At 33.3% G+C, this 17,190-nt stretch overlaps 3 protein-coding genes across 6 annotated transcripts; 2 read left to right on the top strand and 1 right to left on the bottom strand.

The window, feature by feature from the left end:
• The first annotated feature begins 3,504 nt into the window (after nucleotides 1-3,504).
• LOC133682523 (monothiol glutaredoxin-S7, chloroplastic) lies at nucleotides 3,505-8,176 on the top strand. 3 transcript variants are annotated; one of them, XM_062105888.1, is made up of 4 exons: nucleotides 3,505-3,780; nucleotides 4,259-4,528; nucleotides 5,761-5,832; nucleotides 8,047-8,176. In XM_062105888.1, the coding sequence occupies exons 1-3, from the start codon at nucleotides 3,588-3,590 to the stop codon at nucleotides 5,814-5,816; spliced, it is 519 nt and encodes a 172-aa protein (XP_061961872.1). In that variant the 5' UTR covers nucleotides 3,505-3,587; the 3' UTR covers nucleotides 5,817-5,832; nucleotides 8,047-8,176. The 3 variants fall into 3 exon arrangements, with proteins under 3 accessions (XP_061961872.1, XP_061961873.1, XP_061961871.1); XM_062105889.1 differs by lacking the exon at nucleotides 8,047-8,176 and adding an exon at nucleotides 6,780-6,981; XM_062105887.1 differs by lacking the exon at nucleotides 8,047-8,176 and adding an exon at nucleotides 6,502-6,712.
• A 770-nt stretch (nucleotides 8,177-8,946) lies between these two features.
• LOC133682521 (heat stress transcription factor A-4a-like) lies at nucleotides 8,947-11,882 on the bottom strand. Its single transcript, XM_062105885.1, has 2 exons — nucleotides 10,774-11,882; nucleotides 8,947-10,148 (listed from the first exon to the last, which is right to left on the bottom strand). Exons 1-2 carry the CDS (start codon nucleotides 10,990-10,992, stop codon nucleotides 9,036-9,038), a joined length of 1,332 nt encoding a protein of 443 aa, XP_061961869.1. The 5' UTR covers nucleotides 10,993-11,882; the 3' UTR covers nucleotides 8,947-9,035.
• An 879-nt stretch (nucleotides 11,883-12,761) lies between these two features.
• Nucleotides 12,762-14,669, top strand: LOC133682002 (uncharacterized). 2 transcript variants are annotated; one of them, XM_062105224.1, is made up of 6 exons: nucleotides 12,762-12,977; nucleotides 13,075-13,179; nucleotides 13,331-13,601; nucleotides 13,727-13,841; nucleotides 13,984-14,154; nucleotides 14,442-14,669. In XM_062105224.1, the coding sequence occupies exons 1-6, from the start codon at nucleotides 12,876-12,878 to the stop codon at nucleotides 14,476-14,478; spliced, it is 801 nt and encodes a 266-aa protein (XP_061961208.1). In that variant the 5' UTR covers nucleotides 12,762-12,875; the 3' UTR covers nucleotides 14,479-14,669. The 2 variants fall into 2 exon arrangements, with proteins under 2 accessions (XP_061961208.1, XP_061961207.1); XM_062105223.1 differs by having other exon boundaries at nucleotides 13,328-13,601.
• Nucleotides 14,670-17,190: the final 2,521 nt, after the last annotated feature.

The following is a 17,190-nucleotide window of genomic DNA, read 5'->3' as shown; positions in this document are numbered from 1 at the left end:
ATTAAAATATATTTATTGATGAAGAGCAAAATTCAAAGAATGAGACCAAAGTGAAAAGGACGGCAAAAAGAGAGCAAAAGGAGGTGGTTAATTTAAACTTGGGGTGAAATATTCACTTTACTTCTTATACTTTTAAAATTATATACTTTTTATCCCTCCAAATTTATACAATTCAATTTTAATCTCCATTTTTATTTTTTTTTATTTTTTGATTATTAGTTTGAGAGAGGAGAGAGAGGGGTTGAATTTTGGTGGTAAATATAAAAAAATTTGGTTGGCACTTATTTAAATAGCAAAAAGAGTGATTTTGATGCTAATGGATTTCTTTTGAAGATAAGAGTTTATTATAGGTGTTATTTTCCCTTAACCTTGCCTAATATAGTAAATTTAAGCTCAGAAATAATTTTGGTTTTTGGTTTTTGGTTTATTGTGAGTTTTCGGGTTTTTTTGGTTATTGTTTAAGGCCATGAATATGTTTTTTTATGATATTTATGGTGTTTTTTAGTATTTTTTTTTTATCAAAGTATGGTTGAGAATGGATTTTTATTGGTCCAAAACATGACAATCCTAACTTTCCATCCGGAAGTCATTGAAATCTGGACAAGATAGGCAACATGCAGCCTTTTTTTTTTTAAAAAATAAGGAGCGAACGATAAATCATTCGTTTTATAAAAAAAATTAAAAATAAAAAGGCTCAAGCACGTTGTCTACTCCAAACTCATATGTCTGGTTCTTTTTTTCTTTTTTTTTATTTATTGATTTTTTCTTATTGGATCATTAATGATTGGATTTTTCTTGTTTATTTTCTTTTCTAACTTCACCATTTAATACTCTATTGATTATTAATTGGGTAATATAATTTGTTTTGATTTGAATTTTTTTTATTTATTACTATTTCAAATAAATATCTTTATACTTGGTTGATTTTTAATTTTACAGATATTTATTTTAGATAAAAAAAATTATTAAATTCAATTGAATTTATAACTTGTTTTACGGGTTTGAGTTTTGCTAGTTAATTTCAAATGATTAAAAATCAAACTATATAATTCATAATTTTTTTACTCTATACAAATAATTATTAATTTATTTAATTAAAAGTATGAACAAACTTTTCAATTTGCTATTAAGATTTTTTATATAAAAAAAACATGTAAAAATTTTGTCCAATTGAGAAAAAAAGGCTATTCGACCCATGAAAAATATCAACATTATCTAAAAATTCCAGGAGTGATTCTAACGTATCTGTAAAATTACTATAAGAATATTTTTCTGGTGTCAAATAGTGTTTTAATTAATAATGTTTCACACGTGTAGCATGCATGCCACCACATGTGTGTGGGTTGTGGGAGGATGTTCAGAGGGTCTCATTTGTTGAGAGAGTTGATTTCTATTTTTCTAGCTGAATATCAACAAATATTAAAAAAAAAAATTGATTAAACTAAGAAAAAAAAATAGAACTAAAAAAAAGAATTAATTGATTAAAAATCCAAAAAGAATTAATTTATTTTTGTTTTAAAATTTTAAAGACGATTAAATTTATCAAAACCAAACCGGTTTAACTGGCATTTAAAAACAAACAAAAAAAAAAGGTATAAATACAAAAATTTCTTTCACCCTGAATAACTAACAGCCCCGTCCCCCTGCTCCCTTTGTCTCTCGTCCGTCTCTCGTCCGTCTCTCATTGTACTCAAGCTCGTCATCCTCTGTCGTCGTTATCTCTCTCTCTATCCAATCTCGTCTGTCCTGAGAATGTGTAGTTGAAAAAGTTATTTAGCACGAGATTCTTTTATTTAATCTCTTGTTGAAACTTGAAACAAACACGAGCACAAGTTTAACCTCTCCTCATTTATTGTTTAGTCCTTTTCTTTGGATTTACATTCTGATGATGTTTTTGGATAGATGGTTCTTTCTTTCTTTCTTTCTAATGATTTTTTGTTGCCATTTGAGTTGCATTGAACATTGATGAAGCCTGTTAGCATGGACATAATTAAACACAACCCAGTAGCTCCCTGTTAATCCTCTCCCATTTGCTAGAAGGTGTTTTCTTGATTTCTTCTTCTCCATTGTTTGGTTGCTTAGAGAATGCCTTAAAAAAGAAACAAAAAATAGAACTTTCTTTTGCCTTTTTTTCCCCGAACAATAAATAGGTTACTAATTATTCTTTTCTTTATGTAATCTTGTCTTTTCTACTCATAGATTTTTGTTGTTTTTCTATGTTGGGATAGTTTTTTCCCGTCATCAACTGTAGCCTTTGGAAAAGGTGCTAAAGTAGAACACAATTGTGTGTTTTGGAGACTGGTTCTGGCAAGACTTTGATTACCACCATACTACTGCGCAGTTATGCCTATCTTCTTCGCAAGCCTTCATGTTGCCAAGCATGACAGATTAAGCTCCTTTCATTTCTGCATTTGTCTATATTATGCCAAGCATAGAATGTTAAAAAAACGAGCCTTTTCTTTTCTTCTCTGGGTATGAACTATTGTTGTAGGTTTTTATTGTAAACATGGGTTACTTGAAGAAGCTGAGAAGCTGTTTGATAAAATGACTCTTGAGAGATTCAAGTAGAAAAAAGCAATGAAAAAAACATAGTTAGGCATCGTTAAGCCTAGCCAGCCATCAAAGATCTCCTGCACGTCTGGCTATGCTTTTTCTGAAGGGTGTCTGCTAAAAAAAAAAATCATTCGTATAAAATTTTATATTGATCTAAGTTAAAACAAAATAACTCATCAAACTCATTATTCATGTTTTGACCTCGATTGGATTAATTTAGAACTTTTCATTTTGAAATTTAATTTTTATTCAATTATTCAATAATAAGAACATTAGAATGAGAGATAACGTATAAAATTATAGAAGAGAAATGTTTTTATTTGTCAAGATTGTTTTTTCTAACCAATATATATATTTTTATAACAAAATGGTATTTTTACCAGCACTAGAGTTTATTAATTAAAAAACAATAGTAATAAGAAACAATATTAGCAAAAACCCCATTGACTGAACAAAAGAGGGAAAAAAACTAATGTTTTTAATAAAAAAATCTAATATTTTTTTTATTTTAGCATAAAAACATCTTTTTTAAACCAGAAGTATTGTTTTCAAGCAAAATATAATTGTGAAAGCAAGTTACAATTAAAAAAAATTAAAAAACTATCATTAAAAAGTATTTTTTTAATTAATATTTTTTACACTCCTATAGGAAGACATTTAAGAGCAATAATTTTGAGAGAATTATATTAAAAAATACAATTTATATATTAAAAAAATAAAATGACGAGTGCAAAGACTTGTCCTCGTGTGTGTTTGTGTGTAAAATAAAATAAAATAAAATAAAATAAAATAAAATGCGAGCTAATAATATTGCATTTAATCATAACAGTCGTGGATGGAAGGACTTGTTCATAATAGAATGACGAGTACAAGGTCTACATCACAAAACTTTAATAGACAGGGACCAGTTTGCTTTTAAAAAAAGATTATATCATCAAGGCGTTAACCCTTTAAAAATGTGGCTTCTCATTCCTCTCTCTTAATCTGTCCGGAGACGACGACGACAACCAACAAGGGAGAAAGGCATATCGACGATGGGTTCCCAGTCATTGCTTGTGCTGCCAGCACCAACGATGATGATTCCGTCTAAAATTGCAGCATCATCCCTTGCGCCTCCTCGCCCTGGCCCCCTCTGCTTCCCTCGCGCTCTGACCATCACTGATTCGGTGGTTTTCAGAGTCAAGTCCAATTCTGCTCGGAATAAGCTTGCCTCCTCCATACGTTGTGGTATGTGTAACACCCCCCTCCTCTTATTTTCTGTAATTGCTACGATTCTTTTCTTACTGTTATCAAAAGCTGGGTTTTTTTTTTTTTAATTTTGCAAAAAAATCGATCTAGTCGAAATAGCCTGAGTTTCTTTAAGTTACAAAGAAGATGGCTCGCTTCCTCTCTTCTTGCGTGCCACCATCCAGGCCCATGGCCCTCGTTTCAATGGGCAGTCGTGCCGAGCTGTTTTTGGTTAATTAGATACAATTGTTAACTCAATTGATACATTTATGTTATAATGTTGATTAAAATTCAATAAGGAGAAGCTTTTAGGAAAACAATTAATTCACAGTTCTGATAACAGCATTAGTATCATGGGATTTCCTGTTTTTATTTTTATTTTTTAATTTCCCTTTTTCGTTAGTTCTAGCTTTTGTAAGTACGCAAAGAAAAAGAAAGATGCAGTGTTAATATTTGAGGACAAATTTGTGCTTTACAGCATTGACTCCTGCGCTGAAGACTACATTGGATAAAGTTGTTACATCACACAAAGTTGTGCTTTTCATGAAGGGAACCAAGGACTTCCCTCAATGTGGATTTTCACAAACTGTGGTGCAAATATTGAAGTCATTAAATGTACCCTTTGAATCAGTTAACATTCTAGAAAATGAATTGCTACGTCAAGGACTGAAGGAATATTCTAGCTGGCCGACGTTTCCTCAACTCTACATAGACGGAGAATTCTTTGGTGGCTGTGATATCACTGTTGGTAAGTTCAATTTTACTGTGGTTCATAAGATGGATACCACTTTGAATGTTAATCTGTAAGTTAATAAGATGGACCGCGAAGAAATAGCATGAGCATGTGCAACACATATTTCCACACGCACTTACATGTGTGAATGCATCTGTGTTGGAATTTTACATGTGTGAATGCATCTGTGTTGGAATTTTTTTTTTCTGATTCATTGCAGCTCCTCTGATGCACTGGCATCTTTATTTATGCACAGAATGTGCCATTTCTGCCTAAGTATGGTGTAATTCATATGCAAGCACTATAATGGATATTAGACTTCAGAATCCCGTGTTAAGAAATTCAAACTTTGAGGTTGACCAGAGTGGTAATATGATGACAAGTGGGATATGTTGACATAGTGGCATTTTTACATGGCTGAGGTTGGAGCCTTGGTGAGCCTTGTTGACAACCACAACCCACCAATTCAACTCTCTCTAAAATATCCCATTGATTTAGGATTAATTTTAGGATATTGCAAGTTCTGAGTGCATATCGCACTACCAGTTGTGTTTTGAATCCTCTTTCTTTCAACTCTCTCTCTGTTCTTTGCAGGTGCCATATCACTGTTTATTCTTGTATTTTCAAATTTCTACCAACTTCAGTAAAACAATGGAACAGGAAAATGAAAAGTTTATGTTGGCTTGCCACATGCTTTGAACTGGCAGTTTTATTTTCTGTTTTGAAAGATTAACTTTCATAGTTCTTTTGTGGCAGAAATGTCATTCATGCTTCTCTTGGTACAACTAGAACACACTTTTAACCAGGAAATTGGTAAAAAGCAATTATAGAGAGCTTATAATTCTTTTTGAGCACTGGAATTCTTGTCTCTTCATTGGTTTTATGTACCGGATTTAAGAGTATACACATTCAAAACAGAAATCATGGAGTTGTTGTCCAGACCTAGTATGATGTATCTGAACACATGAACGAAAACAAAATTTATTACCCTTTGCATGTGCCTCTGATGCGTTAACCAAGCGCTCAATTGACAAACTGACCTCACACATCATAGAGAAAATCTCATGGAAGTCAAGCTGATTACAGGAAATATTTTTGTTAACTTTTGTTTGTTCTTATCAAGTTTCTGATATGAAAGGCATAGTATGCCTACTTGATCCAACTAAACGAAATTTCTTTGCATGGGCTATTGTTCATCTTTAACATTTGGGTTGTTCATTTTGGAAGTGAATGTGTCATTTTTGCAGAGGCATATAAGAGTGGCGAATTGCAGGAACAAGTGGAAAAGGCAATGTGCTCTTGAAATTCTTCCAGTTGTGGTAGGTTGTTCATGTCCCTGGCACAATTATTCTTAGTTATGATGGAAAAGTTTGTTTGATGGAAACAACCAAATATTTTCCCATGCTTTAAAGTAATTTTGGCTATTATGTAACATGATGCATGGGGGAGGTAAGATCATCATTTCCCTTGTATTTTCCATGATATTGCCTTTTCATGATGTTCTAACAAATGTATCATACTAGTGCTCATTAATTCTCAAAGCACACAGACGAAGAAAATAATGATCAGTTTGCATTTGAAATTACAATTATGCAGAACATTGGAATTTTGGCAACACGTGGCATTTGGAATCACAATATCGAATATACCTTTTACTGTTTATGCTAAGATCAGGTGGTAAAAAATGGCGAGGGCTTGCTGGATTGAGTAGAGTTGAGATCCCATTTAAAAAAAAAAAAGAAAAAAATCGTTGAAATTTCGGTGTAAACACAGCGCTAAATATGGACTTAAGATCAGAGACTTGGTGCACAATCATCCAATTGTTCAAATTTTTTTTTTTTATATTAACAAAGCATATCCCTTCAACATCCTGTTACCAGTTTGTCATATATCACAGTCCGTATCACTTAATCAATAAAAAAAACTAATGAAAAAGGGGCACCCCCAATAAGCTAGTGCTTTATTCATTTACTCCCTGTTTTTTACAGTGAAATTCAGCTGCTGCTACTTGCAACTTGAAGCCATGTAGGGTGTCAAATCCAACTCTGAAAAAGCTGGTCACTAATGTGTTTGGAAGAAAGGTCTTTCTCAAATTAGATCAGAACTAATGATCATTATGTATTTTGTGCTGCAAGCATAGCAGATTAACGTATACAAGATTTGCGTATAGAAGAAACACTTTCTTTGCTTTTGCTTTCATGAACACTTTTAATTGCTAGACATCATTTATCACGCCCTGTTAGTCATTGAGTTCACGACACAACAGGTTAAACTAAGCTACATGCGTGATGGTGCGAAGGTCTGTATTGACTCCTTTAAGGTAGTCCCAGGTGATGAGATCTTCTATCCTCTTCCTGATTTCAGCTCAACAGCTGAACACTCTCTGAGACAAAAAATTGTTGATAACATGGATTGATATTCCAGCAAACACTTGTAATGTAAGAGGTTTAAAGTATTTTGTTATGTTCTTTTGGTCTTCAACAATTTTTATGGGATAATTATCATGTGGAAGGTAAAACGAGAAAAAAATCGAATTGGAAGAACCAATTTGTGTTTTAACAGGTTTGGTCTTCAATCCTATAGATTCGAACTACCCTTTCTGCAAATTGAAAGAAGAACCAATTTGTGTTGTACCAATCTTGTCATCTGTGGTAATCACTTATGGTTTGAGAGTTGGAATGATCCTATTGACTATGGTGAAATATACTGAAACAATTTTAGATCTTGTAGTTTGAAGATAAATTAAGCTTGTGTATGCAAAAATCCCACTTTTCATTGCTTCTTCATAGACTTCCATCCGGAATTTGTTGCCCAATTATTGTCAAGTTAAATACCCATCAGAATGCATGATCAGGGGGCGAGGAACGCTTACATACGTTCTTCGACAGCATGGCCATGGGAGCGAACATGCTCTGGCACAGGCTATTGTTTCTAAACTATTATGGAAGGCCTTCGCATTCTATTGCGAGGAAGGTACTTGTAAAATTTCGCCTCTCTGTAAAAATATACCAGAGAAAAGGGATTGCAAATCCAGGCAGGAAGGTGGCTGTAATATTTTTCCTTTTTTAAAAAAATTATCCTTGAAGAAAAGGGCTTGTGAATTCAGGTCAGGTTATACCGTTTCAGATTTACAGTGATTGGTGGATCATGCTTTTGATAGGATACTATTTGAGGATATGAATGGTTTTGCATGAGGTACTGCGATGCGTCACAGAATTATTTTATTGGTTTATTCTTTGGCCTTGAATTATATTTTCTATGACGACGGCAACAGCGATAACTGTTGCAGAAAACGAGATAAATACTTTAATTCTATTTTCAGCTCTACCGTCACAGAAAACGAGATAAAGAACAAGAAAAATTTAGAAATTCTTCCCATCTCGGCTTTCATCATTTACATCAACTTTGTACGCTCTTAGGGTTAGCCTATCAGGGCTTGATTATCTGTAGAATTTTTTATTTCCCCTGTAGTTTTCAGGTTCTTATCCGTGTATTTGTTTATTCTTCCTAACACTGTTTCTTCTTTTGGGAAGGTTGAGGCTAAGGATCACCAGCGCTTTCAAGCTTCTTTTGCAACTATTCTCAAGGTCCACATGACAGATCTAAAGAAGAGGGAGAGGAAGGACAGGAAAAAGGCAGCAGAGGGTGATAAGAAGGAAGGGGGTTTAAAGAAGTCCAAGAAGGCTTAAACTTCTTTTCCCATGATTTCCTGCAACTACACCTTCCATACATTAACTACTCTTCAACACAAAGATGCTAGGATTTATTTATGAAAATACAGGAATATCATTTTGGAAGTTCCAAGAATTATCTTTCACATATCTAGAGTTGTTTAAAATTTATGTAAAAATTACTGAAGATCAAATATTTTTGATAGCTTTGTATATTTTTTTTTAAGGCTTGGTTATCGCAAATCATAAACCGTCTAAGTATTCGGTCTCTAATAGCAATCCAAATGAACCATTAGTGAAAAATCTCTTAAATATTTTTAAAAAAGAGAAATTTCTAATGATAATTTACACGAAGTACAAGGTTACTTTATAGTTTTCTATGTAAAATATTTTTTTTCTAAAAATTTTATCTTCACTCTAGATTCATTAATCAAATATTAGATTCATTAATAAAATATTTAATGAATATTAAAAATAATTAAATCTTTATTAATAAGTTAAATATATCTATATAAACAAAGCTAATGTCACAACCAACTGATTGATCTCTGGAGAAATTATAGACATTGAATGCAGATTTTTTTTTGAACGCTATTTTCTAGACTCCATTTCACTCCATTCATTATTTCTGATTGATGTAGATATTGAATATTTGCAATTTCTTGTATTTGTGCTCAAAATATGCTGATGTCTTTTTAAGCTGTTTTAACGCACACCTGAGATTATTCAAGACTGATGTGGGATGGATAAAAAATTATGACCTATACAACCAAAAATAGTTTACCTCTTCAGTTAGTAATTTACATTCAGTAAAGACATGAGACGTGAAGGGACGAAGGAATCTACTACCATCATGATCTTTCAGCTGTCGCAATGTGTCCCATATTTTTTGCAAGATTATCTATGTAGTTCGTATTCCACCATCTCTCGTGACTGTCCGGCTTGGTATTGCTTCTTATGTCATCTGTAATCCTTCTTTCTGTTCGACCTTCAGATTCTTGTCCATCATGCGGACCGGGGGCCTCAGTCAGGAAGTGTTGCCAGAAAAGATCATTTGCTCCATTCACCACAGTAGGACTTTTCACCTCTAATGCTGGTGCTTTTATGACTTCAGATGCTGGAGCTCTAGAATGCTTGCAATTTGCCTGTAACTGTGAAGATTCAGGCATCGTATCATCACCGAGATAACTTGGAGTTGCTTGTCTGACAACATTATTGATACATCTAGCCAGCTCAGGTGACGAACGAATATCCCTCGAATGTGGTGAAGATGGAAATGATCTTGGAGACCAAGGCTCGCCATCTGCAGAGGATGAACTTAATTCTCTAACAATTACCATTGAAGGTTGTGATCTGACACCAACATGGCACGCTTCTTCACTAAAACTTTCACCAACAGCATAGAGAAAATCTTCCAAGAATTTTAATGATGAATCCAACTTCTCAACCGACTCCGGATGCAGCATTGGAGCAGGCAATCCATCCAGGTTTGCAATTGGAGAACACAAATTCTCATTCTCCTCCTCTTTGTAATCGCCCTGGAAGTAATCAAGTTTCAGTAGCTTTCTCTTTTTGTTATGATATTCTGACTGCTGCATGAGAAGAGAGGCAAACTCTGGTTTTCGCATTAGCTGAGCCAGGAAGGACATCAACTGCTTCTGTCTGCATTCCATACTCTGTAAGCGCTCACCCAGTGAGACGATTTGAAATTCAAATCCTTGCTTCTCTGCCTCATTTCTCCGTAGCTCCAACTCAAGTTCGTTCTTATCATGTTTCAGTCGGTTAATTTCCTTCTCATATTCCTGTTTTTCTGTTTCAGCAAGCGGAGAGATAATCCCATGATTCTGCATGGAATGGCTATGAACTGGCTTGCGCCGGTGAATATTCTTTAGAAGATGTCTCTGCCCTCTTATAAATTCTTCGTTGCCAAACTCCCACTGATCAGGATCAATCTTCCTAAATCCCTGAAACCACACAGATTGCAAGCTTGAGTTTAGTAACCAAAAGAATTCACCAGAAAAATGTAAAAATGTTCAAATTGCAGAGCGAATGGATACCCATACACGATTAAGCACAGAATGGTGTGCTAGCATGACTAATTCAAATCAGGCACAATAACTAGAAGGAAAGGAGAAATTAAATGACAAAGAAACCATGTCTCAAAGACTCACTCCAAAGTTATTTTCGTGCACTCCTGAGTTTGTGTCAAGGCTACTTCTGATTTGAAGTGTAAATTAAACCACCGCATACTCACAAATTATTCTATAACAGAAATGGATATATGAATAAACATGATTTAGATTTATAAAATCCTGAAGATGTCAACAAGTGTTGATGGGAACGAACAAGATTCATTATAACTAAGGAAGTACCATTCAGCTTGCACACAGACACAAGAAAGGGAGAAAAGGGCAACAAAAAAAAAAACAAGTTTTTCCAGATTAAGGATTATTATTGATTAGCATAGATAACAAATTTCCAAAATCCATGAAAAGAAGAAGACAAAACAACTCTAGAGACATTAAATTGTACTAATAAGATAAAATCATGTCCAAAGTGAAGAAATTAACAGTAGACTAATCAACTTACATAAGTATTAAGCTGCCTGACAAAACTGGAGAAGTTATTGTGCTTGAAGTACTTGGGAAGCAAATCCTGAGCAAATTCAGGTGGATTCCACACCACAAAACTGCAACCACTGTGGCTCCATGACACCACCGAGTTAGTCAAGGGATCATCCACCATGTCATATGTTTTGGTTAGAAAAGGCGGTGGTGCATTTGAACTGTTACTCTGTGAACCATCCATAGCTATTTTCTTCTTATTCTATTCACTTATCCCCAAAATTCAATCAATAAAAACCATCTAGAAATCCCAAATAAGACACAAGATCGACAAGCAAGTTCTACAGGAACTTGACATCCATATGCTGCCGCCCAAGAAGATCTGACAAATTTAGACAGAGAGAAGAAACCCACAACAGATTATGAAATCTGGAGATGGATATTGCAGGGCTCAAGAATTTGAGTTATGATATTGAAAACTAGCAAGGAATTGTCGATGAGAATATGAGCTGTTTTTTGTGGCAACCAATGAAATTGCGGAACTTGGAGACTAAGCAAGAGAAGAGAAAAAGAAGCAGCAGCAAGTTTTGACCTTTCTAACACCAAATGCCCTCAAAGTTCAAACTTAAGGAAACAAAGAAAAAGAATGAAGCAAGTTTTTTCCGCACGGGAAGAAGCTACCAGACGCTTCTTGCCAATATCAAGAAAACCCAGAATCAATTTACTGTGTGTATCCTCCTCCTGGTTTTTCAAGTATATTTTGCCTGCCCATTTCTTGTATATATACACACACAACAACTACATATTTTGTGCTGCCATCTCACCCCATGGAACCAAGAAGAAAATCTTGTCCATAAAGAAAGAGAGCAGTGAGCTTTGACTGCCGCCATCCACTTTTTCTTCAACTTTGAAAGTTTCAACAAGCAGGAGGCACGACCAGTCAAAATATCTTTCTTTTTCCTCGTTAATAATGCATTTTCTATGGGACAAGTCAACATGTCCAAAGCTAATCCACCGTGATTCTCTTATTCATTTATTTATTTATTTTCCCTTCAAAGACTTTCACAAACTCCTCGTGGTTCTCCACCGCATACGACCCCTGCTTCCATCTTTCGGGCTCGTTTGTTAAGACTTTTCGTTGATTCTTCTTCTTTTAATTTGCCTTAAATTGTTTTCTTTCGTGAATAAGTGATACGTCAGCTAAGATTTGTAAAAAAACTATAAATCTATGCTATTTTAACAAGATTCTAGTCTATCTCTAGAGTTTGTTCTAATGGTTAAAAAAAATTTATTCTATTTTTTTAATTCAAATTAAATAATAAAAATATTTTTATTTAAAGTTAAAAATGTTTTTTTTATCCCTCTTCTATTCTGTGTTTTTACTATGATCTTGTTTGTCTTCTTGAGGCACACAAACGTTGTTTCTAAAAAAATTAGGATTTTTTTAATTTAAAACTAATTTTTTTAATATTTTTAAATTGTGTTGATATATTAATATTAAAAATAAATTTTTAAAATATATTATTTTAATATATTTATATAAAAAAACAACTAACACCGCACAATATTGAAGCACCGGAACACTTTAAGATTTTTGGATGAGTGCTTCGTGTACCAAAAGTCAAATTAAGTTTCAAAATAAAGAAAAATCAACTTAATCAATTCAAATTGCATAGAAAAATCGCTTAAAGAAACAGATATTTCTTCTCTGCTGTGACTCTTTCCGTCACTCTCTCTCTGGACAAGATGAATCTCCATCACAAATGGTCATCCCTGAGAGACCTTCGAGACGATCATCACTAGAACACGACCAATGAGAGTTCGCCACATGTACACTTAACGAATGGATGTAAGCTACCAATACAAGCTGGCCTGAAGTACAGGGGCTGGATTGAGAAATTTATTTGATGAGGGACTGCTTTGACAAGTATCTGTAATTTCTAGATCCCAAACTATGATTGGCCTCAAGGAGAACCAGATGGATATTTAATGGCCACTTAAACCCCTGTGGCAAACAGATATTGAAGATATCTTGTTCCCGCTATATAATCCTCCAGGAGAAATGAAAAAATCTACGCTCCTATACCAGAATTCACAGACTGTATCTTCTAAACAAGATATTGAGAAATGGATAGCGAGGCAGTGAGACGGAGAATGAACATGATTGTTGCCCATTTTGCACCCACCATTGCTGATGATATATCCTCCCCCGCTCACCTCCTCCCTTTGGTGATTAATTTAAGCAAGCAGCTTTCTGAAGCATTTGTATTTTACTGTACTGATTACTAGTATGATTCATTCTGTCTTTGCTTTCTTGTCTGATCAGAACTGCAGTGGCAGTTTGAATTCTGTCATCCGAAGGTGCGATAATAGAATGAATTTTGCACGTCAGGGGTCAGCTTCTCAAGCTTGCTTCATGAGAATTCAACAGGTGATAGTTTAATCTATTCCTTTTCTGTTTCTTTTCTCTGTTTAATGATGAGCTGATTTTTCCCAATAAGCTGTTGCTCAAATTGCTGATTTTCTGCAGCTAGCAGGGTTGCTCACTTGTGTTTCTAAAATCTAACTGTGCATGCCAGCAGGGTAGCTCCGAAAAGGGTCTCCAATCCTCTGCTTCTTCTGAAACAGAATGGTCTTGTAATGCTGAACTTATAAAAGATGAAGCACCATTGTTTTCCAGACCTTCCAAGATGAAGCCGAACTTGCCAAACGTTGAACCGACCCTAACTCCTGCTAAATATTCCCAATCAACCATGTCTGCCCTTCCCAAGTTTGCCAGGCCAAATAGACGCACAATAAACAGGAACGGGCAGCTTCAGTTTGAGAAGAAAATATATTCTTCTGAATCTAATGGTCAGTAGTTCCATTTCAAGCATCCATATCACAACTACACTGTATATTCTTCGGAATCTTGATGTTAAATATTATCTTGTAGCATGGATTCTCATTACACACACACACACACACATGTCCTGCAGGAATTGAGTGGTCACCAAAGATGGATGTTGTAGAATCTGGAGTTAATTATGTCTTGAAAATAGAGATTCCAGGTGTTAACGTCAGTGACATTAGAGTGGAGATTCATGGCCAAAAGTAAGTGATGGGATTTGCTTTTCATTCCTAAATCTCATCTCATCCTGCTTTAGTCACTAAATTCCCTCGCAAGGCAATCAGTTATTAAATTGGTATCCACCATTTGACCTGGTAAGATTTTCTGGTATTTTTTCTCTTGCAGCTTGAAAGTATCGGGCAAACGCTCCACTCAGTGCTGTAAAATGGTATCTGGGGGTTGCGCAAGTGACTCCATCTTAAGATATCACAAGAGGGAGATTGTAGAAGGGCCATACGAGATTGTGTGGCAACTTCCCCTCGATGGGAACAAGGACTCTGTCTCAGCTGAGTTTCTGTAAGTTATGGCTTAACTTGTTTCATTGCATGATTAATGAGAGAGTACACATTCATTTGTTCTGGTAGTGTTTCTCTATGAATCTGTTGGTAGCAATTGCTTATTTCTCAGAATACAATCTTGGCATCTGTTCGTTTTTCAAGCTGATGAAAAAGTAGAGTTCAATCCTCGTAGGAGAAGAAAGGATTTGAAACTTGTAAATCTAGAATTTACGGTGCATTTTAATGTCTTATCATGCATGAATTAATTTTTTATAATACTGACTTGAATGTGTTTTCATGGCGCAGTAACGGATTATTGCAAGTAACTGTTCCAAAAATGTGAGAATCAGCTGGGGAATTCATGAGCAAGAAGCACATTGCAATGTACCCTATCAAAGTATAATTAAATTGGTTATATATTTACAATAAGCTTATAAAAAACATTTAATTACGATAAATTAATAATTATTAATACTGTGATTGACTCGTATATATTTTATATTTCTAGAAATTCTGAGTATTTTATGCCGCAAATTTTACAGAATGTTCTACTCTTGCATACATTATTATTATTAGACTTGGCTCAAGATATGACCCTTCCAAGGCTGGGATTTCTAGTTGGCTAGCTGGATAAATCTCAAAACAATGTTTTTTCAAAGATATTATTATTAAATGATATCATTTTAGAAAAATAAATAAATTGATGTTGCTTTGAATAATTAATTTTTCTTAAAAAATACATGGAGTTCTCATAAATCTCTTTCATATTTAATCAATCGAGTCAATATTCACCTAATTTGAAAGCATATATTCTAGTTCATTATTCATTAGTTCAATCTGTATATATTGTGTAATATTTAAGTAGTGTTCAGTATTGTAATAATAATTGTTTTTTAAAATTATTTTTACTCGTAAATATATTAAAATAATATTTTATTATTATTTTTTAAAATTTATTTTTGACACAATAAAATAATTTAAAAATACTAAATATTTTTTTAATTTAAAACTAGAAAAAAACAATTACAGAAATAGGGTGGCTTGCATGCAGCTTTTCTAGAAACAGTCACAGAATTTTCCGGGCGACATTTTCCCAAAACAGTTGAAGGGCTTCACCGGCACTCATCCGTGTACGTTCTAAATTGTTTTGATTGAGTCCATGCAATGCTTGTAATGCAGTCCTTCCATGCTAGTTAACCGTTTGATTTTTGAAAAAAATAAAATAAAAATAAAAAAATTATTGATAAAAGAAAGAAAGAAAGAAAAAACTAAAATTAGATTAGATTATATTAGATATGATGATGACCGTCGATCCAATCATGCAAATTAAAAATGGTTGCTTTGATTTCTTTTCAAAGGTAGGGCATAGAAGGAGCCCGGTGATCATACATTTAGCTGATTTGTTTGACTTTAGACGTGTTAGAAATTAGAATTCTGTGTCATGGGTCTAAATTGAAACTCAAAGAATAATATATTATTTTTTTTACAGATTGTATGGAATCATTTTTTTTTCTTTTTAAAGTAAGACGTTGACAATTAATTGATATTTAGTGTCAAATTTGACCCGTCATGGATTACATTAGGACTACATTGGCTGCTCACGTGCTATATCACGAGAATGATAAAATTTTCCAAACACAAAAAAAAATATTTATATAATGATAATGTTTTTAAAGAAGTAAGATAAATTTAAGACTTAGATTGTTGATGTGATTGAGTTTAATAAATTAGATTAATTTAATATTATTATTAAACAAAGGCAACAATAGTAAATAAACCAAATTAAATAAAAAAAATTGATAATAATTAAATCAAAAAATAAATGTTTGTCAATATTATGAAAAAATATCCTTCCTATATTCTCTAAAGGTCTTCATAATCTCATTTGATAATAAAAAAATTAAATTAGAACGTGATAACCCATATAAAACAAATTGAAAAGAAATTTCAGAATTTGATCGTAAGACTAGGATAAATTCGTAGAAAGAAAATTGAAAAAATTACAAAGTTCAATTCTTAAACAATATAATGTTGAAGGGCGAAACTAAAAAAAAAGCAATAAAAAAAAACCGAGTCAACCTAAGTTAACTTGTCAAACCCTTAACCAGTGATATGAGATCGAGATAAGCCGATAGAAAAAAAAAATAAAAAAAATCATGAAGGTCAATCCTCAACCAAACTAATATTGAAGGATGAAATTAAAAAAGAAATCAATTTAAAAAAAAAACCTAAAAAGGATCAAAGTCAACTTGGGTTAATCTTCAAAACCCACGACTCGGGCTATGAGGTCAAAACTAACCCCATAGAAGGAAAATTGAAATTCTCAATCACGTAGCTAAATTCCCAATCAACCAAATACTAAATGATAAAATTTTAAAAAAAATCAATCAAAAAATCATCTAAAACAAAACAAATAGCAATTAAAAAAATAAAGATAAAATTTGATATAAAAATAAAATGAAGCCAAATGTTGAGGGATGAAATTGAAAAATAATCAATTAAGAAAAGGATAAAAAAAAGTAGCAACCAAAAGAATAAGAACCAAATTTTATATAAAAATTAAATTAAACTAACTATTGAGGAAAGAAACTAAAAAAAAATCAATTCAAAAAATATTCAAAATAAAACAAATAGCAATAAAAAGAATGATAACCAAATTTGATACAATAAATAAAATGACAAGACATCTTTAATTTTTGCATGCCAACATGAATCATGATGAGAGGAGAGGAAAAAAAAAAAGAGGAGTGGAAGGAAAAAAGGTCACCAGAGCCTCATCACTGCGCCTTCGCCTCGAACCACCTGAAAAAGCATGACATATCGCTTCCAACACCATCATGGAAGTTGATGTTTGGCCACTAGAAAAAGTTATATGTGTCGCTAGAATGCGACGAGCTTCCCCCACTTGTTGTAGGGTGTTTTGCACATGCTAACCAATTTACCTTGCCCCTTTATATAGTCCCTATATTTGTTTTAGTTTCGATTTTAATCACTTAAAACTTAATTATTCTAAATCAACCAGTTTTTATTTTATTTTGCAAAACTAAGTATCAAC

The sequence above is a fragment of the Populus nigra genome, chromosome 2 (assembly GCF_951802175.1).
Source record: "Populus nigra chromosome 2, ddPopNigr1.1, whole genome shotgun sequence".
Taxonomy (NCBI): domain Eukaryota; kingdom Viridiplantae; phylum Streptophyta; class Magnoliopsida; order Malpighiales; family Salicaceae; genus Populus; species Populus nigra.
The sequence above is the reverse complement of the archived record's forward strand: the minus strand, read 5'-3'. Positions and strand labels throughout refer to the sequence as shown.

Excerpts from the sequence above, each read along its gene's own strand:
- LOC133682002 (XM_062105223.1), top strand. The coding sequence starts at position 12,876 with ATGGATAGCGAGGCAGTGAGACGGAGAATGAACATGATTGTTGCCCAT. Across the intron at positions 13,180-13,327 it reads GCTTCATGAGAATTCAACAG|CAGGGTAGCTCCGAAAAGGG; the intron begins GTGATAGTTTAA and ends TGTGCATGCCAG. Across the intron at positions 13,842-13,983 it reads GTGGAGATTCATGGCCAAAA|CTTGAAAGTATCGGGCAAAC; the intron begins GTAAGTGATGGG and ends TTTCTCTTGCAG.
- LOC133682521 (XM_062105885.1), bottom strand. The coding sequence starts at position 10,992 with ATGGATGGTTCACAGAGTAACAGTTCAAATGCACCACCGCCTTTTCTA. Across the intron at positions 10,149-10,773 it reads TCAGGCAGCTTAATACTTAT|GGATTTAGGAAGATTGATCC; the intron begins GTAAGTTGATTA and ends GTGTGGTTTCAG.
- LOC133682523 (XM_062105888.1), top strand. The coding sequence starts at position 3,588 with ATGGGTTCCCAGTCATTGCTTGTGCTGCCAGCACCAACGATGATGATT. Across the intron at positions 3,781-4,258 it reads TGCCTCCTCCATACGTTGTG|CATTGACTCCTGCGCTGAAG; the intron begins GTATGTGTAACA and ends TGTGCTTTACAG. Across the intron at positions 4,529-5,760 it reads TGGCTGTGATATCACTGTTG|AGGCATATAAGAGTGGCGAA; the intron begins GTAAGTTCAATT and ends TCATTTTTGCAG.